The sequence below is a fragment of the Passer domesticus genome, chromosome 1 (assembly GCF_036417665.1).
Source record: "Passer domesticus isolate bPasDom1 chromosome 1, bPasDom1.hap1, whole genome shotgun sequence".
NCBI classification, from domain to species: domain Eukaryota; kingdom Metazoa; phylum Chordata; class Aves; order Passeriformes; family Passeridae; genus Passer; species Passer domesticus.
Window position 1 is genome coordinate 28814012 of NC_087474.1, and position 27580 is coordinate 28841591.

The 27580-nt window shown below is 40.3% G+C and overlaps 2 protein-coding genes across 3 annotated transcripts; one reads left to right on the forward strand and one right to left on the reverse strand.

The window, feature by feature from the left end:
• The first annotated feature begins 121 nt into the window (after positions 1 to 121).
• TSPAN13 (tetraspanin 13) lies at positions 122 to 15874 on the forward strand. 2 transcript variants are annotated; one of them, XM_064411480.1, is made up of 6 exons: positions 122 to 373; positions 11564 to 11731; positions 12773 to 12853; positions 13708 to 13821; positions 14151 to 14261; positions 15416 to 15874. In XM_064411480.1, the coding sequence occupies exons 1-6, from the start codon at positions 311 to 313 to the stop codon at positions 15488 to 15490; spliced, it is 612 nt and encodes a 203-aa protein (XP_064267550.1). In that variant the 5' UTR covers positions 122 to 310; the 3' UTR covers positions 15491 to 15874. The 2 variants fall into 2 exon arrangements, with proteins under 2 accessions (XP_064267550.1, XP_064267560.1); XM_064411490.1 differs by lacking the exon at positions 122 to 373 and adding an exon at positions 8201 to 8224.
• Positions 15875 to 20703: 4829 nt separating this feature from the next.
• On the reverse strand, positions 20704 to 25923 carry AGR2 (anterior gradient 2, protein disulphide isomerase family member). The gene is made up of 8 exons (XM_064411501.1): positions 25777 to 25923; positions 24061 to 24198; positions 23709 to 23772; positions 23580 to 23632; positions 22570 to 22643; positions 22129 to 22192; positions 21624 to 21707; positions 20704 to 21033 (listed from the first exon to the last, which is right to left on the reverse strand). The coding sequence occupies exons 2-8, from the start codon at positions 24188 to 24190 to the stop codon at positions 20984 to 20986; spliced, it is 519 nt and encodes a 172-aa protein (XP_064267571.1). The 5' UTR covers positions 24191 to 24198; positions 25777 to 25923; the 3' UTR covers positions 20704 to 20983.
• Between the last annotated feature and the right edge of the window lie 1657 nt (positions 25924 to 27580).

Here is a 27580-nt window from a genome sequence, read left to right on the forward strand (position 1 = left end):
GGCACCGGGCCTCGTGTCGTCACAACAACGGGGCCAGGGCCTCGTGTCGTCACAGCAGCGGGGACAGGGCCTCGTGTCGTCACGGGAACCGGGACAGCGGAACGGGCGCCGCCCGCACAGCGCGAGCCGCCGGATAGCGGGTGACGGCGCTGACGTCACACCCCTCATTTGCATACATTTACCTTTGCGCCCCGCGGCGGCCAATCAGCGGGCGCCGCTCACCTGCTGCGGCCGCACCCGCAGGCGGCCGGGGGCGGGGCCGCGGCCTCCTGGCGGAGCGGCTGCCGCGCGGGGCGGCGGCGGAGCAGCGATGGCGTGCGGGGGCTTCGCCTGCTCCAAGAACTGCCTGTGCGCCCTCAACCTGCTCTACACGGTGCGTGCCCGCCGCGCTCGGCCCGCCCGCTCACCCACCCACCGCCGCGGGCTCTGCCTCGTCCCGCTGCTCCCGCCGCCAGCTCGGCTGGGCTGGGCTGGGATGGGCTGGGCTGGGGAGGGGAGGTGGCGCGGCGGGGCTCGCTGCGCTTCTCCCGGCGGGATGTGGTCGCGGGGCTCGGGGGGCTCCGCGCTGCGGCCGCTGGCGGTCGCGGCTTCCGTCTCGGGAGGATGGGGTGGGAGGGGTGAGGAGGTGACAGCGGTTAGGCCGGGCTTTGTCACCGCGCGGACGTGGCTGCTCGGGATCAAAATCCAGGGAGGCCCGGGAGCGCTGCCCGCCCGGGGCGGCGGCTGGCTCGGCTCCTGCAAGGAGCGGCCCCGGGCCCGGCCCGCCGGTGCCCTTTTCCTCCGTCTGGGAAGGGCGCTGCACCAATTCAGGCGTGAAGCAGGGAAGGGTTGGTTTTGTTATTCCTCAGCCAAGCATCAGCGCCCAAATGAGCGCAGCTCGGTCGGTGACGAGGCCCCCAGCACCCCCGGTGTTCCTGGGATAAAGCAGGGAGTCACCAAGCCGGGCTGCCTGGGATGCTGGGAAGATACGTGAGGAGGGGGAAAAAAAGTAGGATGTTAAACTGAAATGAATGACTTTGCTGGGGAGTTCCAGGCAGGTGCCTGATTCTGTTCCAGCATGTTGGAGGGCTTGCTTTTAACAGAGGAGAAAAAGTCTCCAACTGTGGTGTAGCTGCAGGAATTTTTTTCCTCACTATCTGTTTTTAAAGGGCTCAGAAACAACAAGAAACAGGAGTAAGTGTAATGGCTTCCTCTCATGGCGCATCTGGAGAGGTAGAATGTCCTCTAATGTTTCAAGTTTAACAGCTGTGCTTGGGAGTGACTTTCAGCAGACTGAAATTGGGGTCAGCCAGTGCTTTTGGGCTGTTGTATCTGTGCTTTTCCGAAAGCACTGCCTGATCTTGGCTGAAAGCAAGATGTGAGAACAGGCGGGTCTCGCACTGTTCATCAGAACAAACATAGCTGATGGACCTGATGGAGCAGAAAGGGGTGTGGAAGCACCTGTGCTGAAGCCAGAATTGGTTGATGTTCTTGGGCGTACAAGGTGACCCAAACCCCCCCTTCCTCAGCAAAGAGCAGAAGAGAAACCTTTATGTAGACAGGCTGCACTATTACTTGGCCTCCATCCTTGGAGGAGCTTGAGGAGTGAAATATGTCCCTGAAAAAGTCCGGAGCATGCTCAGGCAGCCCAGCCTACCCGCTGTGAAAGCTGGCTTGGATTCCTGTGATGTGATCCCAGCCCTCATGTTGTTGGGCTACCCCCAGCCAGAACAGAGGGGAGCAGATAGGTGTTTGGTATCTATAGTTGAAGGTAAGTTTAATGGATGTAGAGTGATGTAGCTGAGTTAGAGTCATAAGATAGCTGAGGTTGAGAGTCCCCAGAAGATCTTTGTGGTCAACTTTTCATGAGATTTTCCTGTGCCAGAAAGTGGGTTATGGGTGCATTATCCCATCCCAATTTTGCTTTTCAGTGAATGCATGACTTCTTTTGTTATTACTGCTATTATTCCTTGAGTGACAGAAGAGAGAGAAATCTGGATCATTCTCAGATGGATGTAATGTCATATTACATCCATCCATCCAATAATACTGTAATGTCATGTGGACAGCAGGTGGGTTTTTTTTCTAATGACTCCATCATTAATTCTACAGTCATATAGCCATATATTAACCAGGTGTCATGAGTCTGGTAGGTCTTTTGGGCATATCTGGCCTTAGCAAAGGTGGGTTGAACTTTTGGACTTCTTAGTTCTGTCTGTGGTACCTGTACAGTGTATTTACAACCTTAATCTCTGCTCTGATATCAGTCTGCTTGAGTAGACTTTACTTTGTGGGTGTCACTCTGTCTTCTGTCACTTGACCTATACAAAACATCTGTTTCTGCTGAAGGGAAGGAATAACGTCTGTAAATGATAGTTACAAGAATGTCCAATTGTTATTGTTAGTATTGTTCATTAATTATAGACAAGTTACAAGACTTAATGCTTTTAAATACATAATTGGACAAATAACACTTAAAGTGCTTAGTTGGCCTGGTAGAGTTGATCTAGTAAAATGTGTGGGCTTCTCTGTTCCTTGGTTATTCAGAAACCTGAAATAAAGGGTTGAAGCAGCACAGTGAATGATGGACTTATTTCCTCCCAGCTGGAAAAAAAAATACAGAAAACAGGAAATCAGAGCAATACTTAATGATTGTCTCTTTAAAATCATGTTGATTAACTAATAAATGGTGAGAAGGGAGTAGTGGTGTTAAGAAGGGATAGGTGACACTTCTTGGATGTTTTTATAGCCAGCACGGGTGTGTCTGTATGACATGAATTAACCTTCAAAACTGTGTATTGGAGGTTTCAATTTACATTCTGCCTTTCATTAAAACACTCTGAGATAAAATATTATACTGGAGCTTAATTTATTTTTAAATTTTTGTAGTACTACCTTTTTTGATTTTTTGTAGTAGTACACCAAGAAAAATATATGTCCTGTCAGTAATAAATCAGTTACTGGTTTAAGGCAAGAAACCAGAAACCCGCTAACCGAACTACTCACTTAATCTTCTTTTCAGATGTTACTTTGCTGATGACTTTTGGTTCTTCTCATGACTACGTTAGTGTCCTTAGGCCTTGATTCTGTTTTTCAGTCTATTTTATGCGAGTAATTCTGGCATCTATGCTGAGTCTTGCTGACTTCAGTATGATTCCTTATGGGTAGAGAAAGAGTAGAAAAAATAATTGAGACTGAGTACATGATGATGTAATTATTGACTCTGAGTACATGATGATGTATATTGTCAGAATAAAGCCTTATATGGAAGAACTGAATACAAGAACCTTTAAAATACTAATTTTGGGTATCTGACCTATTGAGTTTTTATTTAGTCAGTCATATTTACATTTCCCATCAAATGGCAAATCTATACAAACTGTTTAAAGTGCCTGTCCACAGAATTAATCCAAATTCAGGGATGTGTTTGTAGCTTAAAACTTATGCTTCCAAGGAAGTCTTCAATGTTTGTGTTGAAGTGCACACAGTCAATATCTTTGTTCATATCTGATTTTCAGAGAGGAAAGGGAAGTTCCTAACTAGTGGTGAAAGGTTGAAGTGGTAGGTGAGCCGTGAGATTAAATATTCAAATAAAATGTACTTGCAGTTCATTTAGGTGGTGTGTGCTGGTTCTGTCACCCAAGCAGCTACTTAATTATTGCTGCAGCAGGAAGCGTGAAATGTTTGTTGGCAGTTTGTAAACATTTCACATTTTGATGAGCAGCCTTTATGTTTTCTTACACCTAGAGCAGCCATTTGATTTCAATTAAAACATACAGTACCTTTTCCATTAGAATTGTGTCTTTTTTAGTAGCACAAAGCATATTCGATAAAAGCATCCACATTTACTTGTAACACTAGAAAGTACCGTACCAAAATAATTCACTTCTTATATTATGTCATTCTCTGAGCCTCATTTTTTGATTGCCTGTTAAGTGGTTTTTGCATCCATTTTCAAAGCACTGTGTTTGAAAGAGTTTTTGGACTTGTGTTTTGTTTTTCCTATCACTGTCTCTTGTTCTCTGGGTGCTTTAATTATTGAAGTTGTGTTTAGGCTTTCTGCCTTCTTTATCAAACTTGGTTTCTCTGTATTATGGAAACAAGCCAAGATAAGTATAGAAGTTCTCAGATTTGGACAGTGTGTGCTTGGTATCATAGAATGATTTGGATTGGAAGGGGACCTTCAAAGTCATGATAGTCCAACCCGTTTGCCATGGACAGAGACACCTACCACTAGACCAGGTTGCTCAAAGCCTCATCCAACCTGGCCTTGAAGATTTTAAGAGTGCTTTTAATTATTAAATGAAATAACATTTTATAATAATGTTTGTCTTACTTTCAGAGTTCCTGATGCAGAGGAATCAGGATCAACTTCCGTGCAAGTCTGTCTGCTTAATCTTTTTGCTGCATAGGGGAAACTTAGTGTTAGAGGCAGAGTGAAGATCTGGATTTCCCTTGAGAAAGGGAATGTGTCTTTATGTTCTCTGATATTTCCTGACTGGCGTAGTGGCTACACAGAGCCAGGTACAAGCAGACAGGAGTTAGAGAAGCACAATTCTTGCCTCAAGTGACAAATTCTTTCACATTGATGAGTGAACCTGCAGTCTCTGAGTGCAGGTCCATTTTGGCCTGTCCTAAGTTTGTTTTCAGCTGTAAGATAAATAAGATAAAAAATCCATTGCTTGCCCTGTCTGACAGGCTCTGGTCAGCATTTAGGTGTGCAACATCAAGAGTTTGCCCCACCACCAGCCTGTTCTGTGCTGATCCTCCCTCATTGTCACGCCCGGATGCTCAGCAAATGGGACAGTTTGCCTTGGAGCCATTTCTGTTGTTCTAAAGAACATTTTGAAGATGGCAGTATAAGCTGGGCTGTCTAGTCTTGACATGTAAATAAGACTGATACAGAAGCTCCCAGGTCAATGAAGCTAATGTTGGTTTTGTCAGTCTTATGGCCTTTTTGTTTTCACTGGCATTTTGGGAAGGATTCTATGCTCACGCTTGAGAACACACAAGAATACAGCAGAAGTGCAGATAGATATTTAAAGATATGTTTCCAGGGCTTGGAAAGGCCCTCAGCTATACTGATATATGTGTATCAGTTTATAGCTAACATGAGTGTGGTTTGTGGTAGTGGGTCAGAATGGAGACATGGGCTGGGTCCACAGAGCAGCCAGGAGAGGATTTTGGTTTTTCATTGTCTTGTGCAGGGTGTGCAGTGGCATGTGGAGCTGAGAAGGCAGCCTGTTCTTAGGGAAAGAGGAGAATGACAGGGCACCGAGGAGGAGGATATGGAACACGGTGTGTTTTGATACTGCTGGTCTTTTCTGCCATTCTGGTAGTGTGGGTGGGCACTTTAAAACCAACACAATTATTGAGAACCCCTTTGAATGTCCTGCAGAAGCCTTGTAGCTTACATCATTAGTTGTGGGGTTTTGTACTTCTGTTTTTGTGTTAAAGGAGATATGATGTGTGGAAGAAGGGTCTGTGGGCTCACCAGACTTTGTGAAAACATTTTTTAACCTCTTAAAAAACAAAGAACAAGCACTCAAGTTAAAGTAAACATTTTAGAACATAATTGTTCCTGCTGCACAGCAGAAAGCTTCCATTTCCAAAGACCAGAGAGTATGAAGCAGGGGTTAAATCTAACTGACATTTCAGTGTGTAAATAGTTTGTTACATGACCAATAAAGTGAATAACTCTTTACGAGGCCTGAAACTAAAAAAACAGGCTTTTGTGATAGGAGCCAGGAATGCTGCCTTTCACATAAACTGCTTGTTCCACATTACCTGTCTGAAGGCTGTTCAGTAATCAGACTACTGATCACTCTTCATTTAAGTAAGTCTCATAAAGGTGGAAGATTTTGCTTTCTGTTAGAAATCCTGTGGAGGTACCCAGAGTTTTCCTTTGCTCTGAGTAAAGCTGAAGTAGTACTGTAAGGAAATAAAGTTGCTTACAGGTTGAGTAGCTTACAGCTGTGATAGAAACCAATTTAGCTTCATTTTAACTTGCTAAAGGTTGTGGTTACACCACTATGTACCGCCTGTTGTTTTAATGTGGTGTTTTTAAATTAAGGAATCAGAATTGTCTTCTAGATTCTCTGTGGCTGTGCAGAAATGGTTGCCCAAGTGGAAGGGGAGAGTGGTGGAAACCTCTAGCTTAAGTATATAAGCCATTTGACATTTAAATTTTAAAGCACCCTTAAAGTATATGCGGGGAGAGAGATTAGGGAGGATGTATTTCATCATTTGTGTAATCTCTCTGGTTTTAGTTCCTGTTCCATATTCCCTTTGACAGCTATTCTGTAAATGTTTCCCTTGCTGATACGAGAATAAATGCTATATAATTTTTTGCCTAGGAATAATGAGTCAGTGGTTTGTAAAATTTAAATTCTGACATGTAGTTTTTACCAACTCCTGTTAGTACTGAGGTGGTAAGGAAGCAGGGGGAATAGCAGCTTCTGCGTATGACTTCCTTCCTAGCCAGCAGTCCAAGCTAGTTGAAATACCAAAAAGTTGCCAGTTAGTCAAGACAGCAGATTTGCTGGTGGCTTGCTGTTATAGGAAGGAGGAAGTGGTTTTAGCATTTGAATTGTTCTCATGGCATTGTACAGAGAAATAGTTTGTCAGTATCTTTGTTTCTTTTTTGTAATGCAGACTATAAACTTGCACATAAGTACAGAAGGGGCACTTGTGGAAAGAAATGTTTTTTCCAGTACAGGAAGGAGGGAAATGAGCAGCTATGTGCACAGGAGAACTTGGATTTAAAGAAGAGAGCAAATTTGGAGATTTGTTGGGGAAACTTATATTTGGAATGGATCTGAAGTTCAAATGTGTGTATGTATGTGTATTGAAAAAAGGAAGTTGCCTAAGCTGGAGTCCGATCTCTTCCACCGATCTTGAACTTAAATCTTCCCTAAAATTTTCCTTATACAGATACTGACATTGGAGTCATGTTTTGTCTACTAACAGTATGCTTGAATTTTTTTTTCGATTTGTTTTACTCCAAAGTAGAAATACTCTTATCTCATAGGGAAAACTACTGATCTTCACCTAGAATTTGTGCTATCTAAAGGTTTGTTCTGGTAAAACATTTACTTAATTTCAAAATTCCTAGTTTATATATTGAATTATGCTAAGCCTATATTTGTGTGTGTGCCTTTAAGTAAGATAGCTAGGGTTTGAATTGGTGGAGAAGATAGTCCTTCGTCAGTGCTAAATCCACGTTACCTACCTGTTAAAACTTCGATTTTTGGTGTGGAGAAAGTGGCGTGGTCAGAGTGCTGACTGTGGTGTGTGGCAGTCTTGGTTGGAAGGCATTTTTGGGGCTCATCAGTCCAGGCCCCTGATCAGGATTATGAGTAACAGTACCTTGCTGTCTGTGGCTTAGCCTGCAGAGCATTGGACACCCCTGAGAACAAAAATCATCACCAAACTGCCTTGCAGGTGTGTTTTTTAATGTCCAGTCTGAAGCTCCTGAGCTGTGACTTATGATGCCAGAAGAGTTTGCTTCCATGTTTGTATGATGTGCCTTCAGCTTTAGTTGGTATGTGATTACCCTAGGCAGCCTAAACAAACCCAGCTCCATCACTTCTTCTCAGATCTCTCATTATGAAGGCTCCATGCCATTTTACTGACTCCTGCCAGGTTCTCAAATTCCTTTTTTGCCTGGGGGACTTTAAATAGAACACGGTATTTGAGCTTCAGTCACACCAGCATTGTGTTTCCTTTGATTGCGTTCCTCTTGGTTTCCCTGTTTGCAGTGAGAGCTGACTCCTGGCTTGTATTCAGCCTGGCAAACAATTTGATCTCCATATCTCTCTTATTAAGGCTGTTGTTCAACTGGTCTGATCCCAGGCTCCACTGAAGCACCCAGGAGCACAATTTTTCACTTTGCAAGGTTCCTAAGGTTGGCTTATTCCTCAAGTTTATCAAGGTATATCTGAGTTAAATCTCTTGTTGGAGAGTCAACCACTCCTCCTTGTTTAGTATTGTCCACATGTTTTCTGAGAATTCATTTTGTGTTATATTCAGGTTATTGATGAAGATACTGTGTGATGTTTGCTCCAGCCTTTGTGGTGGTGCTTACCTGCTGCCAGCAAGATGCTGAGCCATCAATTGCTGCTCTTCAAGTTCAGCAGTCTGGCCTGTGGCTGTTCAGTCTAACAAGCCATTTCTTCAACCTTTCTGTGGGAAATAGGATTAACCTTAATCACTAAAAACTGGACTGTGATTTCAGATGTTTCTGGTAAATACATCAAGTAAATATTTTAAGTGCTTTTACTTTTTTTACTAACCAAAGCTAGCCTTGTGTAAGTAAATTCATATAGCTAAAATGAAGTTTCACAGATAATTCAGTCTTAAATCCTTTCATCTCAAAACACTGGAATAAGCACTGTTGAGTGGTCATTTCTAGTGGCTAAACAGTACATAACACTGTGAGCCTTGCATTGTTTTACAGACTTGAAAAAAACTCTTGTCAAAACAGCTTAAGTTATTTTTCCTTTTTGTAGTCAGGTGCTTTTACTTCAGTTTTTTGTATTATGGCACTAAAAACTATATAGAGGAAGTTATTCCTCTCATTCCGATAGTCTATGCCAAACCTGAATATGAAGGAATAACCATAATTTTATCTTTCGGTAAACATGTGGAGGAGACAGAATATTAAATCAGTTTCTGGAGTGATTAGTAAATCTGTAGTCTCCATTTCAGTTTTGAAACTGTCAATTTTCCACAATTTGAAGTGGCAAGAGAGGAGTGGCCAGTAATAATTTTGGTCCACATCATGGATCTGCCTGACTGGATACAGCATTTTCATACAGTTTGTCAGCCAGAGCCCAGTAGCATGGATCTGTGATCACCCAGAATTTCCAGATGTTTTAAGGAATTGGACAGTTCCTAATTTTGTCAAGTGAAAGAAAATAGAGCCTTGGTATTATGGAGGTAACACTTGAAAATGAGATTGATAACTCTAAAACTTGAATGGGTCAATAATGGGTTTAAAATCCAGAGAGGCTTTTTCTTTCCCACTTGATTGAAAACCAGACCTTTTTGAGATTGAAAATGTGGCTGTTTCTACCAGAAAAGCTTTTTATGCCAGGGTGTCAGGACAGTTCTGGTGTCATGCAGATAATTTTCTGCATGTATCATCAGATTAATGTAAGATGAGATCAGTAATGGCATCAAGAAGCAACTGGTACCCTGCATCTCACAGACTGTGTTTATTCAGGAGGTTGTAGAGGCACAGATTTTGTCTCTTGTTTTGATTTTAAGAACAAACTAATTTCATTTAATGCTTTTGGACCTCTTAAGAAATGAGCAAAGAGCTGAACAAACACATACCTTCATGTCCTGGAGGCAGATTGGTGAAAGATTTGCCCTCAGACAGAAAAGTATTGGTGGAAACTATTAGGAACAAAGTTTCATCTGCTCTTCTTTGTGAAATAAATTGAGCTTTGTCATTGCTTCTGAGATTTTTTAAAAACCTATGTAGTGGAAGTGTGAGTTCAGTGTTTAGAAGCTGATGCAGAGCATGGGATGTCAGACAGCACTTTTTGATTGGAAATTGGGCTATGGGATTTCTTTAATTACTTGCTTCTGGTACTTACATGGAAAAATAAATCTTTTCAGTGAAATGAGGTGGTACAATAAAGTGAGTGGGCATAGATCAGAAAAGGTAGGTCTTGCAATAAACTCTCTGATTAGCCAGGCTAATTTTGAATGTACTGGTATTGGGAAGTTTATAGCCTTGTGCAGCATGGATTCAGAAAATTTCTGTAAGAGCCAAGGTGTTTCATTTTATTTTTTTTTCCTTCAGTCCTCTCTGTAATTTTGATTCAGGACACCTTGTCCTGTTGTTTTGGTTTTAAATAAATGGTAATTTAGGCTTTTCGTTTAAGAGAAACAAAGACAACTGTGAAATCATCCTAAACTCTGCTCGTACTGAACAATTCCTTTGAATTTTATATTGTTTTTTGTATCTTTGCGTTAAGAGAGAAGTGTAGGTATGACAAATATCCTGCTTTTGTTCTTGCAGGCTCTTGAATTTCTTGTGTGGATTACTGGCATTTGGTAAAAAGTTTTTTGAGATGTATTCCTGTGTGAACACAACAAAAAAATCCGCCTGCTGTGTTTAGATCTTGATGAGCATCCCTAGTTGTTTTACTAGCTTTCTTGATGTTATCTGAGATTTCCATGTTTCAAAAGCTGCATTACATAGGTAGTCCTCTAAAATGTACTTAAATGGAAAAAATATACAGATGTATTTGGCATTAATGCCAACAAGAATTCCCAGAGGTAGGGTAAGTATACTAAATTGATAAGTTGGAAATTACCTTTTTTTTTTTTTTTAATTCTTCATGCCTCTGGGTAAGCAGTAAAATGTGCTTCATGAGAATGTGCCTTGTTTGAGTGGAAATGGTGAGCAAGTATAAGTGCTTGCTCTACACCTGTTGTTAAACAAAGCCAAGTAGTTGAACTCGACCAAGTGCTTACTGTTTTATATTGTTGGTTTGGATTTTTTTTTTTAAATGGCTCTAAAGCCAAGTATTTTTTTTGTGAGATCAGAGTTTTGGAAAGTTAAAACTTGCATGTTGAACTAGTGTCATTTAACAGAGAATATAATGAGCAATGTTACACATGGGTCTGTTTCAAACCAGAGTCTTGGGCATCTTGTGCCTTGGACATCTGGATTGGCTTTGTCTGCAGCTTCCCTCCTGCTGCACTTCATTACAGATTTCTCTGCAGCTTTTCATGTTGGAATTCCTTTTTTCTTTGGGTTGTGTTTTTCTGGTGTGGAAACAGGAAAGGCTGGAGCTTCCTGCCCATATAAACAAATCTCTGTGAAGTAACTAGGATAGATTCCTGCCTGCCTTCCCTGAATACCATGTTTAAAAGGAAGGAAACAGCATAAGTGTTTTGGGCATTGAAGTAGGATTCACTTAATAGTACAGCTATTTTCTTGAAAAAATATGCAGAGGAGACAGGATGCCTTTATTGTTTTACTGTATAAATTCCTTGAAATTCAGATCTGAATTGTATTTTTTGTGACCGTGTTAACTGTTGTGTTACATTATCAAGTATGTAGAAACTTCTTTAATTAATTAATACAGCTGATTACAGTAAGTTTTGGCAAAGTGCCCTTTTTTACACATTCAGAGCTGTGTGGCTGTATATTCTATTTTCTTTAAATATACTGCCACAGTTTAACAAAAGATCCAAACTTTTGGTACTTACTCCACTCTGGATTAAAGCTGATCATTTTTAGCTTATTTGTTAGTTATGTTATGATCTACAGTTTAGTGTCTCTAGTCAGTCACTGATAGTACAACATGGCTTGACTTACAGGTAGAGTTGTAACAGTTCCACATTGACAGTATGGAAGAATATGTATGCCTTAAAACATCTGGAACTGAAATTACTTATACAATGATGTGGTGGATTGGTTTGTTTAGGGTTGTGTTTCTTCTCTTTACACCAGAAAGAAAAATTGTACCTTTTTAAAAACAACTTTAATGTAAAAAAATTATCTGAGCGTGGGGGCCTGTTTTAATATGCAGTCTAACTTTGTGTTTTCTCTTCCCTCCAGCTGGTGAGCCTGCTGCTGATTGGAATTGCAGCATGGGGAATTGGCTTTGGCCTCATCTCTAGCTTCAGAGTTGTTGGAGTGGTAATCGCAGTAGGAGTCTTCCTCTTCTTTATTGCCTTAGTTGGATTGATCGGTGCAGTGAAACATCATCAAGTACTGCTGTTCTTTGTATCCTTCTGATGCACTGCATTGATTGCAGTGTGGTTCGAGCTGTGTAAACAGCCTCCTATGTCAGCTGAGACTGCTGGGGGAGGTGCTTCAGAAACAGAACAGAAATTCACAATCTTGCTTTGCTCAAGTGCAGTCTAGATGAGACTTCCTTCCCATTTAACTTAAGTTCAGTTTCCTTTTTTCCCTCCATTGTTTGTGCTCTGAAGATAGAAGTATTCACATATCTTTTTTAAAATAAGACTGTTTTAATTCTTTGAGAACTTTTTATGGTAGCTCACTGTGTCACAGGTGCCTCTTACTGTGTGCTCAGCCCTACAAGGGGCTAAAGTAGGTGAACTATTAATGTTTAACTTTTGTGGTCTGTGAATAAGAACTGACCTCCACTTTACAAACAGCTAAATTGTGTGAAGTATCTGCCTCTGAACACAGCAGCCAAATTTTGAAAGTACTCCCCAAATTTCAAAACATGACCCTTAGTATCAAAATTTATTCTTTTTGTTTTATACCATTTTCAGATGCAGTAGTCCAAAAGTGTGTGGGGCTGTGTTCCAAGAGCAACTCTTACCTTTTTTATTTTTTAATCTACACTAAAATTATTTTTTGTAATTAATTACAGGACTCTGTCACTGAAAAAGTAATCTGAATATGCAATACCCAGAAAAATATTTTCTCTACTACTTTATTTAACCGAAATATATTGAAATTACGAGTCCCTAAAGCTGGAGAAAATGGCTGCAGATCTTGCTCTCAAAGCTCCTTTTATTGACCTCTCTGCTCATGTTTTTTTGCTAGGCAAGAAATAACCTAACAAGGAAATACCACCTATGTATAGTAGTAGCCAAAAAGATATAATACATGGTGATTGGGTTTTGGGAACATTGTTTAGGTGATCTTTTCCACATCCAGTCAGAATTTGCTTCCATAGTTCGTTTTAAAGGACTTACTGTTACCCGGTGAAATAAATAGTACCATTAGGTGCATATGTTATAAAAGCAAAATGAATTTGAGAGTATATCCTTAACTACTGATTGTTTCCAGTACATGATTATTCTTCTGCTAGTCTTTATTGTCCAGTTTTCTGTCTCCTGTGCCTGTTTGGCACTAAATGAGGAACAGCAGGTAAGAAAATTTTCCTGCCTTCTCAGTTAATCTGTAGCATAACACTATAAATATATATGTACACAGGCACACGTATGTGTATGTAGTCCTCCATAAAATGAGGAGAGCATATTTTAAGAAAATCAGCATTATCCTGTTTATTAAAGAGTAGACCTTGGTCAATGCTTGGCTCTGGTAGCTAGAAAGGAATATGTTTGGGTCCTAAAATGACTTTTTTTTTTTCTAAATTTAATTTGTTTTTAAGCTTCCTTTCTAGGATTATGATCACAGGTGTAGCAGCATGATATCTTTATTATATCTCATGTTCAGCAGTTTCCGATAAGCCGATGAAATATACAGTAATCATGGTGTAACTTTGATAAAGTCATTGAATTGTTCTTGTGAAACTGGAGAGGTCATAACTACATTAGGCAGTTAGTTACATGTAAAAGTAAAAGAGTCTTCCATGTGGTATGGAGACCAGTTCTTGCTGCATAAGAAGTGGATAAGGGCGCAGTGACTAAATAGGTGCTTTTTGCATGGGAGGGTGCTTTTTGTGTATAGCCTGGGCAGTCCCAGCTAGGTCAGTCACATGTCCCTTTACTAGTGATCTTGTTGGGTTTAGCAAAAACAAAGGAAGGAAAGGAATTATACCCAGGAATGTGCTGCTGTTAGGTGCTGTTCTTTTGTTAGCTACACAGCCTCTTTGGACACTCCAGTTATTCTTTAATATATTTATATTCTCCTGCTTATATTCTCCTGTAAACATCCAGATTTGAAGGCTTTAGTTAGGGTGTTATCAACTGGATTTTGTATATTGACTTGCAGTGTAAAACAGTTTATTTAATGTAATATGTATTTGCTTTGGCTTCTAGAGTGAACTTCTAGAGGTGGGATGGAGTAACACCAACAGCGCAAGAACAGATATTGAGAGAAATCTGAATTGTTGTGGATTCAGAGTTTTTTATCCGAATGAAACCTGTGCCGCTGTAAGTTCTTCAAGTGTGAAAAACCATAACTTTTTCACACAGTGTTTGTTCAAAAATGTTTCCATAGTTACAGCAAGCAGCATTTTAACAGATGTATGATGTAATTGTTACAGGGATACTAAGCTCTTAACTTACTGGAAAGACAATTACAGGGCACCTTGCAAAGTTTATACTCCACTGTCATTTATATATACACTTGAGCTCTTGGAGTCTTTTAAAACTGCTGTAGTTTTGTCCATAGGTAGCAGTCACTTCTAGGCAAAACTAGCTGCTTTCAAATAACAAAGTGTCATCAGCAAATGGAAAGCAGTTCTCTGTATCTGTTGCAGGATTGTCTTCGAACCCTGCACTGTAGACCATGTGCACCAATAATGGAAGAATATTCTGGAATGGTGCTGAGATTTGTCGGAGGGATAGGACTCTTCTTCAGTTTCACAGAGGTGAGTGGGTGGTTGGAAAATCGAGTGCTTTTTCCCCACTTTTGAAGCTTTGCTTTGTGAAACACAATTTTAGGGGGTTTATTACAGGAAACCTCAATCCAGTCTCAGGAATCAGATAATTAGGCCAAATTTTTCAAAGATACGACCTTGCTGACAGATCTATATCTGTCAGAAGGAAGGCTTTTCTTGCAACTTTGCTAATTAGACAACAAACCTGAGCATTAAAATGTGGTGCTGTAAAGTTTAAGCATTTCAGAAACTTATCTGTTCAAGTGTACCATTCTCCAACAGTATTAAAAGAGTGCTGTTGCTTTACCTTGTTCCCTCTTCTTCCCATCTATTACCCACTCTAGCACACATAAGGTCTTTGAGAATTTTTTTTTGCTGCCACCTGTAGTGCAAATATAGAGTTGCACGAGGAGTGAAGTGTAGTTTAAACAGTAGGTTAAAATTAAGATGATCTTTTGGCTCTTTAGTACCATGATGATGCATAACTTGCTTTATTGATTGGAGTATAAAAATCCTCAGAGTGGGTCTTTTCTAATCCCAAAGTAGAGCATGTGAAAGTGCTCTTCCTGCTGCTTAAGTGCAGTTTTGAGGAGGTTTGTACATATGACAGCAAGAAGAGAGAATACAGCAAGCTAAACAGAATCACACTGATCTCAGCCATCTCAGCTAAAAATGTGAAGGTGCTGGGAGGGTAGAAGTTAGTTGGGGGGAATGACAAGATTTGAAAATGCACAAGAATATCTGTATAGTTAAGTGGTAATGGTAAAATGGAACAATTTGAAGGATTTTTTTATCATTAAAAGCAGCTTTATGAGTATTTATCATTTGGGGAGAAGAGTAATTTAACTTTCCTTATAAAAATGGGAAATTTTTTATTGCATTGTGAATTTGGCTTTTGTTGTTCATAGTTTTGTGGTTTTTATTTTTCTCTCTGTTGATAGGATATGATTTTTCTCAGACAGGATGCATTTTTTCTAATTAGGAAGGAGTGTGGTTGTACAATTTTAGCAACAGTAAAATATCCTAAACTTGTATCCTAAACTGAAAATTCGTTGTCATAATTTCGTGTTTAAAACAAATTTTGTAAAACTAGAAGATGGGATGGAGACCCTCTGCTTATTAATATCTTTGGTTTTTATTTTCAGATTCTGGGAGTCTGGCTGACTTACAGATACAGGAACCAAAAGGATCCCCGTGCAAACCCTAGTGCATTTATTTGATGAGTTTATAAAGGACTAAGTCTTCTCTCTGCACCCTCTACTTAAAAATACTGATTCTTCATAGTTTGGTATTGCTCCATAATAAGTATTCTACATGTACTCAAAATAAAACACAAGTCCTGTAAGAAATGTGTAGTTTTCATATTTAATTTCTACTGTTTTTCTTCTAAGAATCTATATCTTAAAGTAGATGGGTGCATTCAGTAGCTGGGCAGAGTAGAACTGCTGGTTAAGACTTTGTTAATTGTTATGGTAAACTCTATACAATGAGTTTTATAGCACTACTGGGTTATCTGCTGTAAAAAAAACTCCTAGAGGTATTTTCTGCTGTATTCATTGATTACAAAAATTCACATGAATTCTCATTAAAGTGATAAAAATTTACAGTGGATGGTTGGGTATGATTTACTTAGGTTTTAGGATGTACTCTAGTAAACTTTTTTTCTCCCACTTTCCTGTTAAGGTAAAAATAGAAGCTAGAGATGTTATTTTCTATAGTGCACATAAGTGTATGTTAATAACTACTGTAGTCTTCACCCCTCCCCTTTCCTGTTTGTTTTGGTTTTCTGGTAGCTTTAGAATTTTGTTGAGAATAAAAACAATGTTAATGAATATTGTCATGATGAGAACAATGAATGAAGAAAACCAGGAGAATGTAATCTGCAGCTGATTAACTTGAAGATTAACTTGAAACTTTTTTCCCTTGACAAGTGAATGAGGTTTGGTATTTGCACAATCAATGTCTGTCATCTCTGATATAAGAAACTTGATGTCTGGAAAGTTGTTGTACAGCTGGTTTTTTTTTAGATGGTGTAAAGTCATTGTTGTAATAACTCAGCAGTGTATATTTCTGTGTCATCCAGATAAGTCTTGATTTCATGAGAGATTGAATGACATGTAAAAAAAAAAAAAAAGAAAGAAAAACAGCAACAAAAAATTGCTTTCCAGTAGTTTGTTTTCTGAAAACAAAGAATTCAAGTTAGAATGGTACATTATGCATGTAGAAAGTGTTGTCTGAGCTGAAGGGAAGCGTGGTCCCTCTTGCTGCCTGTGAAAGAAGTGGTGCACAGCTGAAACAGCAGACATCTAAACACCCAAGGTGCACAATGTCCCATTGGTTTCTAATCATACTGAGTTGCAGATCTGCACTGCACCTTCTCTTCATTCATTCTTCACTCAGTTGCTGCTGCTGGCAGGGTAGGCAGTTGCTGTAGCCTGAAAGACAAAAAGGGGAAGAATATTAAGGCCCAGTGCTAAGGAATATAGCACCTGAGCAAGGTGGAAAGGAAATCTGGAGGCAGACAGAAGTAGATTCTCATACAATCAGTCACCCTTTACTAGAGAGATCCCTTCTTACTCCTGCAGAGGAGGCAAAAAGAAGTTGAAACTCATGCCCATCAAAGCACTTTCAGACTTTCACAAACTGAGTGCTTCTGAAGAAGGAATTATCTTGATGTTTTGAAGGGGAAGAGCAGAAACTGAAAGCAGAGGGATGTCAAGAACTTGCTATAGAACTGCTTCTTTTCAGGTGTAGCTGAATTTTCAGCATCCGTGGTCAGCACCTTCTGGGGCTGCTCTGGGAGCTGCTGCTGTTCCTACCCAGCAGCTGTGTCTGGCTCAAACACAGGCTTGGAGATCCAGGGTAAGAGCCCACTTGTGTGCTGAAACACCTTAAGAGTCTTCAGACCTGCTGAAGTCTAATAAAATGTACAGAGTGCTTTTCTTCTCTCAGTTGCTGTTCTGTTACCCTCAGTTTCTCTCCAGCCATTCCCAATGTGTCAAGAGGACAGTGATGATCTCATGGCTGCCTTTAGGAACAGTTCATTTTCCTGGTCCGTACAGGCTCTGTGTTTTGTGCATTACAGTAATAAATCCAAGGAGTTGTCATATGGAGAGGGTTAATGAAACTTAAAATAATACCACATTGCTGCTTCAATTTTTATTTTTTTCCTGATTGTTTTTGTAGTGCTTAGTTTTGGGTAGATCTGGTTTCATAAATGTGGTAGATTACACTGAAGTGTAAATGTGCACCAATGCAGAAATACTGAAAATACTACCACTTCCAAAACTCTCCTGTCTCATAATGTGATTTTGTTTTAGTAGTCAGAAGATAGATTAGTGGACTGTATGGAACGATTAAAGTTTTTCTATTGTGTTAAAAATACATTGTCTCTCTGGGATTGTGGTTAAACAAACCCATCCAGCCACACAAACCTTGAAATTCCCAATCAGAAGTGTGGATTTGCTTTCCAAACCTGATTTTGAAAGGGGATAGTAAAACAATGAGTCTGATTTTTGGAAGGCAAAGAGTGTTGCCTCTCAGAGAAAGTCGGAGTCATTTGAGTATCCAAGAAATGCCATACTATTCTGACATGCCACACCTACAGCACTTAAAAAAGTTATTTATGCCTGTTCTTGGTGGGTTTTCTCATTGAACTTCATTGCTTTCTTGAAAAACGTTTTCACTACTCAAAGACTTTTTATTGTTTCTAGAGATGCATTTTATTTTTCACCTGACTGCTTGAGATTTGGACTTCATTGTAACTAGATTTTCTAGAAGCTATTTACAGCAGCACAGTGTCAAAGTAATGGAAATTATTTAACTTGGAGCATTCTTACTGCTTACATTAGATGTCTTTTGGCTTTAGTTTGTTGAAATGCTTTCTTCAAGTTGGTTATTCTGGAAAAATGTAGAAAGAGGACTTCTTTCAAAATGCATACGCATTTTTATAATATAAAAACAATTGGCTATAAAGCAATCTAATTCTTCTCCATCTATGCGAGAAAGTGAATCCAGATATTGACTAACTGCACAGTATCTGCCACCTTACACATGAAAGTAACTTACAAAAGGGAAGGCTTGTATGACTTGAAGTGATATCTGTAAAAACATACCTTAAAAGCTATAGCTGACAAGTGAATAGGAATGAGTTAGTGTTCTTAACTTGCATTATTATTTTAGACCTAATTAATTAGAAGATTGTATGAATGCTAGTGGAATTCTTAAAACCCCCACATCCATCCTGTGTACTTCAGGTTATCTAACGATCATATGCATTTTAGCATTGATTTCCCAGATTTTCCAAAGAAATTGAAAGAGGCTTTTTTAGGTATCTCAGCTTGGCTTTATGCCTCTTTAAGCCCCCCTCAAAAAATCTGTATTTAGAAGAAAGGATTAAAAGAGCAGGATTAAGTTGACCATTTATTTTTTAAGATTCTTGCAGATTTGGTTGTGGTGAAAAGTAGATGAGAAAAGCATAGCCTTGAGTGCGAAAAGAATTTCAGTTTCAAAAGCATTTATTGATACTTGCAGGCTGGACTAACTTGTGTATTTGCATCTAGGCATGTACATTACTAGACCCTTCTAATTATGCCTCATATTCATTTACTGGATATTACACATAGCATCAGTACCTCTGCTTAAGAAAATGGTCCTACTTCCATAGTGTTATAAAAACAGCTTTGTAAAACATGATGGCACAGGCAGCCCTTGTTTTATGTCACATAGCTTTAGTAAGAGTACTTTGGGTTAAGTAGGTAAAGATGATTCTGATAACCAGCTGCTCTAGCCTCCCTTGGAGTTGTCCCTCTGCTAAATGATGACATTTTTTCTGACTGATAAGTGATTCTAGAGACTCTTTCTGCCCCACACGGCATCTCTTTTTCCTCTGTCCTCTGGATGCTGCAATAGAAAGTAGCATCTTATTGAAGTGCTGAAGGAATGCTGAATTCCATGTCTGGGACCCTTTCCAGGTACCTCTTGAGGTTTTGTGGTAGGCAGGGTTCGCACAGCTTGCCAAAGACCTATTAGCAGGTACCTCCCTTCTGATTTTGCTGAGAGATTCCCTTGAGCTGAAACCCTTGCTTCTCTTACCTGTCCTGCCTTCCCAAGCGTTTTCCTCTTGTAGTTGTGGCACTAATGGTAATAGAAGTAGTAAGAATGCTGTTATTGCCAAAGAGCTGAGAAAGTAATGGAGGCATGGTCCTGGCCAAAGTGTTTCTCACTGATGGTGCTGCTGAGTTCAGAGATAACAGATATTTGGGGCTGGAAAGTCTCCTTTTTGTGTAAGTCTTTATGTAATGTATACTCTCATGGTGTTCATCATCAGCATTTATTTTAGTTCTGACTTCTCTTGTCCCTTTTGGGCTTATAAATAAGCAATCATGAAACCAGCCAATAGTTCATGTGGTATCCCTTTCTTAATCATCTCATGGCTTTACTGAAATCTGATGTAAGCAGGGACATTTTAAGGGAAGCAGTCATATATTAAATCACGTCAGAATGCAGCCAGTTCAAAAGAAAAACAAGCTCTGTATGCAAACAATCCAATTCTCTCGTCTCAAGTACTTTCCTGTGAAAGATTTTCACTTCTTGCTCTCATAGCTGTAAAGAAAGGGCTGGTAATGAAAGCTCCACATAGGCTGGTGCAACTAGAAAATAATTTGAGATAAAGTAGGCTGAGTAATAGAGAGCTTAGCTCGCTTCTGAAACTGGAGATAAAAAGCTGCTTTCCTCTGCTGGGTTTGGCTGAGTAAAGTTGATTCTCTTCACAGCAGCTCGTGTGGTGAATTTGGATTTGCAGTTTTGGATTTGCAGCCACAACAGTGCTGATAACAAGGTTGTTTTCTGTGATTGTTGACACAGAGTCGAGGTCTTTGTTGCTCCCTCACACTGCCCTGCCAAGCAAGCAAAGCTGGGCTGCTGGAGAAGTGTGACAGAGCTGAGACAGCTGACTCCTGCTGAATAAGGGAATACACCATGCTTACCATACAAACTGGGGGAAGAAGCAGGAAGGGGGGCACATTTGGAGTGATGGTGTTTGTCTTCCCAAGTCACCATTACAACTGGTGGGGCCCTGCTCTCCTGGAGGTGGCTGAACACCTGCCTGCCTGTGGGAACCACTGAATTAATCCTGTGTTTTGCTCTGTTTGTGCACACAGCTTTTGCTTTACCTATTAAACTGTTTTTATCTAAACCCATGAGTTTTCTCACTTTTAATCTTCTGATCTCTCTCCCATCTCACTGAAGCGGAGTGAGAGAGCAAGTAGCTGTGTGGGGCTGGGCTGCTGGCTGGGATTGATCCACAGCAGCCTTTTTCCTCCCAAAGTGCTTGAATGTAAAATGCAAGCTGTGGGCTCAAGCAACATGGTGATTTTACTATTTCTAATAATGGTAGATGAAGATAAGGGAAAAAAAATTGAAAACACAACAATTTTTTGTATGTAAACACTTGAAATGAATTTATTTTTAAAAAAATCATTTTTACAGTTCAATCATACAGTATTCTTCTGTACGCCTTAAAGTAAAAGCCTCCAGCTTTTAAAAATGCTTCCCAGTACAAAAGTGCTAATGTAAAACTGTAGTGTTTATGTATAGAAACCATCACTACACATCACTAAATATCACTCTAAATAGCCTCTTCACCAGTGTCAAGGTGTGGAGAAGAGATGGAAGATAAGACTTCATCATATTTAAGGGCTTTCTTCTTCCCCTTACAGTTCAGTCTTCAGGAGCTTCAGCGCTTTCTGCATATTTGAGTACACTAGAAATGAAATATTCATGCATGTTATTTTTGCTGCAACTTCCTCTGCCAGTAACCAAAAATGCTGCAGAGAAAATGTCATTATTATTACAGCTTTTAATCACATGCCTATTGCTATAGGGATTCAGATGCACTTACTCTTCTAGGCAATTTGTGAACGTCATGGGTTTAATTTTTACTGGTGAGAGCATTTGTTAATGCCAACAGATAGGCAGAGACTGGAGCTGTGCAGCAGTGAGGGATAGCTGTAGCAAATGACTCCCTGCTCCCAGGTTTCCTGACCTGGTCTGTTGGGACTTGTGTGTGAGTTCTCACCATTGCTTGCAGTGAACACTGCTGAATTATGCAAGTTCCTACTGACATATGCTTGCTTTTAAAACAGATGGATGCTTAAAGCTCCAGGGCTCTGCCATAATTTTCTTCATCTCACTGAGTTTAAGTCTAGCATCCTGTTTAATTTTAATCCTGGTTAAATGTCTTTCAGCAAGTACTGACTGCATGAATCTGTAAAGCTGGTGTTATTCCTTGTCACATGAAAAATGCGGCGGCATTCAGAATATTTCCAGAATGTGTCAGAACACTCTACTTACACAACGAAATGTCAGAGGGCTCATATGCGTAGAGGCGGTTTGAGTATCTTCCAGTAATATCTGCTCTCACAGTCAGGGAAGGATCTGGGGGGAAAAGGGCGAGAGAATTTGTAGAGGTTTATCTTCCAGCAGAAGGAAATAAAAGGAAATAAAGCTTTTTGCACTCCAGCTTGCTTCCTAAATGTTTCTGTGAGAATGTCTGCTTCTGCTGACTAAGAGATTGTTCTAACAGAGTCACTGACATTTCAGTTTTAAGTGTTGTGTTTGCAGGTTTATTAGGAATGGGATGAGCTACCCATTCCAGTGACTGTGGCATCAGCCATTGAGGGAGGAATGCTGGACCTGTGAAGCTGGGTGGTATTGAGTCAATATCTGATCCACAAAACCAACTCAAACCTTTATAATTCCCATGAAATAAATTCCTGTTAATCAGCCTGAGGATTTGGGATGCATGGGGCAGCAGGGGCTCTGTTCTGAGATCAGCTTTGATGTTTGAGGTACTCACCTATGAACAAAACCCGAGGGACGTACTGGCCATCAGGTGCAAGGTTCTTGTCTGTGGTTTCATACTTAAAGAAAACAGAGGAGGTTCTTAGTCAAGGAGGGCATATTACATAAATACTTTTTTCCTTCACTGTACTATGTATTATGAAATACAGCTCAAATAATACATTTTGCAGTTTAAGAGATACACTGTCTGGGATGGAGTTTTTTTAACAGCTGGAACTGCAAATTTTTAAGAGTTCATGTTATTATTAAACTTCATGTTCCCTCACATTTTGAGTTTATAACAGCTACAAATGAAAAAGACAGTATGAAATCTGTTATACTTCAGCAGTGGCCATTTTCCTAGCCCACCCTAGCTATTAAACTCAAGTTAGAGAAGCCATATTTAAAAGCAGAACTTTGTTGCTTTCACTTAATTAAATGTAATTAGGAAACTTACCACAAGGTTCAGGAGAATGAATTTTTCAGCCAGTTTCTGTATATCTTTGTGTTCAGCAAAGACCTTCTTGAGGGCTAAGGTAGAAACAAATAGGAAAGAAAATTAAAAAGATTCCTTGGAATATATTGTCGTCCAAAAAGAAATTCAAACAAACTGATGAAACTAAATGACAATTTCCAGTCTACAACTGCAGCAAAGATTTTCAGTTAATTCCATTGGAACGTGGTCCATTCATTTTTATTCTGCATTAAAGAGTAATTACAATAGTGCAAGATGTCCCACCTTCCTTCAGAGAGTACAGCAGGCTCTCAAATTCTCTGCTTAGGGTTGAATTTGAGCATTTGACCCTTCAAACCGCCTGTTCTACTATTGTGATTTCTGGCCCCAAATCTTAAGGCACTTGATATTATAGCAAGTAGGGCTTCTGACTAAAATGTTTGGAAGGGTGTAAATGCTTGTACAAAGACCCTTCTGCAGTTACTGGTGCTTTGGATGATTGCAAAGATCTTGCCATATGGACTGACTTGCAGGAAGGAGGACCCTCAGATAAATTCAAAGACACTGGGAAAAGAGCAGTCCCAGTTACCAGAAATCCTGGAAGAGCTCAATTTCAGCCTGGATTGATTTAGTCCCTGGCTGGATTCAGTCTCAATCACTGATGATATCAAGAGCTGAATATGGTCTTTCTGACAAATTGTTATTTCTTGCTATTGATTTTGGCTGATTGTGCTGTGAACCAAATTCAGATTGTGAGAGGTCAAACTCTACGGACCTGTGCTCATTTCCATATACATTCTGTACCATGCAATAGTGTTACTATTTTTATTTTATTTCTACACATTGGAAAACACCTTAGTGGTACAGTAACTTGAAGAATGCTCCCCATGCTTGTGCAAGCTAGCACTTCACTAAGGTTTAAGCAGAGCAGTGGCTGATTATATTTTTTTAAGCAGAGTTTTTTAAAAAATTTAAAACAACATTTATTTTTTTCCCAAGTGCAAAAAGATTACCTTGGCTGTGTGGGCAGTCTTCCAAGTGGTGGATAATCATCAGGGGTTTCTGGCTGGAAAAGAAGAGCCCTCGTTAGAGCGGGGGAGGCGCGGGGGGCTCAGGGCGGGCGCGGCGGGGCGGGTGGGTACCTGTGCTTGGCCCGGAAAAGCGCCTCCTCGTAGGTCTGCGTCCAGATGAGCTGGTCACCCCAGCCTGCGAGGGACAGGGGACACACACACCCTCAGACAGCGCCTTACAAGGGGCCGGGGACCCCGGGTGAGGGTCCTGCCCCTGCCCACCTCTGCCGGGGGGCTTGGAACAAACCCCCTGCCAGAGGGCTCAAAATCAGGAGTGAAGGAGGAGAGGGTGCTGGGAAACATTAGAAAAGGTTTTGCAGAACGAGTTGCAAGAAAATTAATTTTTTTTAGAACAGCTGAAATGTTCACAAGATTGCACTTTTTAAAACATATGGAGGAGATTTTTTTTCAGTTTGTTTTTTACCTCTGGAGAGTGTCTGAGGCAGTTTTGGCTTAGTGGTAGCGTCCTTTGAATCCTTCTTGCCTGCATCCTTTGCCAGAGCACAGGAGATGACAATGAGCAGCAGGAACACGGACACGTAACTCCTCTCCATGGCTGCTCCTGGAAGAGGTGAGGGACACTGGGGGTCACCGGGGCTGCAGGCGCTGGGCAGGCCGCAGATGAGGAGCTGAAGGAGCGGCTCGGGTCACAGACATGCAGCGCTGCAAGGAGCACTCCGGGCTGGGGCCTCGGGGCACGGGGCCAGGTTTGCTCAGGAAGGGTTGGGCCGTGGCCCTTTTAGGATGTGCGTGTCTGTGTTTGTTAATTTCCCTCTCTTCTTTTTACATGTATTGAATATGCTCAGTGAAGGAACAGAGTGACAGTAATTCCAAAAGTCCTAATAAATTCACAGTTCTACCTTGAAACCCCAGTGTAACTCAGCTGCAGGTGACAAAAAGTTAATTTGTCTCAGCTCTTCCCCTCTTTCGCTGTGGGAGTGACTCGAGAAGTCAGAATGTTTAAGCTAGGCTTTATAGTGGATATTAGCATAGACACAGCTTAATGGTGTTGTTGAAACTTCCAATCCTGTTTTTTTTTTCCCTTAAAAATATCACCTAATCTTTAAACCCAGCAGAACATATAACAAAAGGAGTTGGGAGGAGTTGACTTGTGGCCCAGTGAAAACTGAGATGGAGTTTGAGGGTGGAAGCAGCACAAAGCAGAGAGCTTTTTCTGAGCCAGGCTGGGCCTTGGAGATGAGACAAGTCTGATGGAAAGCTCCTCAGCATTTCAGCTGAAGGGGAAAATCATTTCAGCAACATGACCCTATGTTTTCTCATTACATTTCCTCCTAGAAACTAGAACCAATATAATGGGTACAAAAAGAAAATTTAAGATGTTCTAAAAGCAGTACAGAACATTGAAAAGATTAATCAACCAAAAAAAAAACCAACAAAAAAACCCCAAAATCAAGCCTACATAACAAGCCCCATCCCAACAAGCTGATTGTTTTTAAAGTTCAGATAATGAAAACTAAACTCCAGGAAAACAGAAGTGTTTTTCCAGGTAGGAACTGCAGGAGGAGACATAAGCTGAGTTTCCACAAGTGGTACAATGCTCTTTGCTACTGGGATGTCCAATAGAGCTCAAACATCCAAAGATTTCCATTTTCATGGGTATGAAATACTACTTTTGCAGCAGACTGCATTTCTGCCCCAAGAAAAGCCTCCTTGGCAAGGAGGAGAATTGCATGAAGTTCTGTTAAACTCTGGATTGTCAGGGTTGCTTCAAGAATTGTTTTAGCTAGAGCTGTATGGCAGAAACAATGCTTCTTTAAAAAGAGAAATAATAAAATAAATAAGTAAGGGACAACCAGGAAATTGAAGACCAGGCACAAGACCTAGGCTGTTGTGGAAGCAGCTTGCAGAAAGCAAAGACAGAGAAACCTTAAACTTGCTCCTTAAAAACTTTGCATCTGTTAGAAAATGTGCACTTTTAAAAAGCTTTCCAAAATAACCCCTCTTCTCCTGTATTTTTTTTTTTAACCTGCAAAGCCAATCTTTCTCTAGACATTTTCCTTCACAACAAGCTGTGTTGCTGCAGTCTTTTCTTTTGGCTGATCAGGTTCCCCATGCCCAGCTAGCTCGGGCTCACAGCTCCCCGGGTACCTTCTGAGGCAGGGACTGTGCAGTGCCTTACCTTGTTTACTCTCCCAGACGCCTGCCAGGATGCAAAGGTGTTCCTGGTTTCAGTGTGAATGCCGCAGTTCCTACTGCCTATTTATGCACCTTCACACCCCAACTCCACCCACAAGTTTTGAATTTGAATACTACTTTCAAAGAGCTAAACTTTCTAGTTTTTCCCCACCAAAACGTTCAGAGTTAATTTTGTAATTAAATAACATTATCGTTTCCTGTCAGATACTGTATCTAAAGCTCAGAGACACTTCTGTAGACTTTTGGGATATTTCTTGAAAGGTGATTTTAAAAGATTGGCAAAGATCCAAGTACAGGTAAGCTTAAGTCAAGACTCCTGATTTGCCTGAAGAGTGATTTGTCTTTTTTTGATTGGTTGGAAAATCAGTATGGGTTGCTGTGCTTGTACCCCTTAGAAAAAGTTAAATTGATGACTCAGAACTGTGAATGTTAATTAGATAAATAACTGTGCACATTATACAGATATGTGTGCACATATGCACATATAACAGCACATAGAATTGTAATCAAACCTAAAAAAATGTTTGTAAAGATCTCCACAAAAATGTATTTGGAAGCTATACTAAAAAACCCTGTTCATAAGCAGAGATCCAAGCCAACATTTAATTTAAGTTCCACAACTAATTAGTTGTGTAGACATTTATTTTTTAACTACAACCCCAATCATCTTAGGTTGCAGATGCACATATAATGCAGTGCAATGCTCAGGAAAATGAGACCTGGATGGTCATTCCCACTGCTGCTCTGAGTGCACACAGTCCTTCTTCGGAGGTCAGTGCAAGTCTGTCCTCAGCAATAAATGCTGAAACTACGGTATGTTCTCCTTGCTGCATGCCTCATGTATTTCAGTGAGATTAAAATCATGTGTTCATGGGCAGTGAATGCTTAACATTTCTTAGCTGGGTAGATGAAATCCATCAGATATGGATTTTCCTGTTTGAAATTCACAGTGCTGCCTGATGGCTGCTAAAAGCACCCATTTGTTATAAATATACTTGAGAGAATTAAGAGCTTTGGATCTTAGTGTGGATTTGGTTTGTTTTTTGGTTTTTTGTAATGAATAGTAGTTAGGAAAACAAAGTGCAGAAGCAAGATGGTGAACTCAAGCAAAACAATTTATTGAGTTCTACCATGCTTTGCTTAGCTGCTTGATATATTAGGAGGGTGAAACCAAAGCTCCCAGGTATATCAGTCATTTTAACTGCCCTTTCTGTATGTTTCATGAAATAAATATGTTTTGCTGAGAGAATTTGCATATAAATTTCTTTTTCTCCTCCAGCACTTGTCCCTGAAGATTTACAGATGTAATTTGTTTGCTTCTATATTGTCTATCCAAACTACATCCACTCAGCTTTTTTTCCAAAACATACACCAAAAGAAGTCTCCAACATCTGTATTTGGATCACTCACTTTGGACAACTTAGGTTACATTCTAAATCCAGTTTAGTCCAGAAGTTAACCTTGGGTGCCCATTTTGGTCTCAGCTTAGACAATTCAAAATTGTAATTCAACACACTCTTGCTGACTGTCTTCTCAGATCACACGTAAGAGCAATTGGTAGTTTTAAAGCCTGTAAAAGAAGTTCTAATTGCTCTCTGGTGCTGTGAAGAGATAATAAGCAGGTGGGTTCTCACGCACACACCTTATAAATAAAATTGTGTTTTGTCTAGAAACACATCCCCAAACCTAAGCCCCTACCTGGCACCAGCCTTAGATGTATCTCCATTTCACTTGCACCTTTGCTTTCTCCTATTTTCAGGGGATGGATTTATCTCAGCCTATTTCCA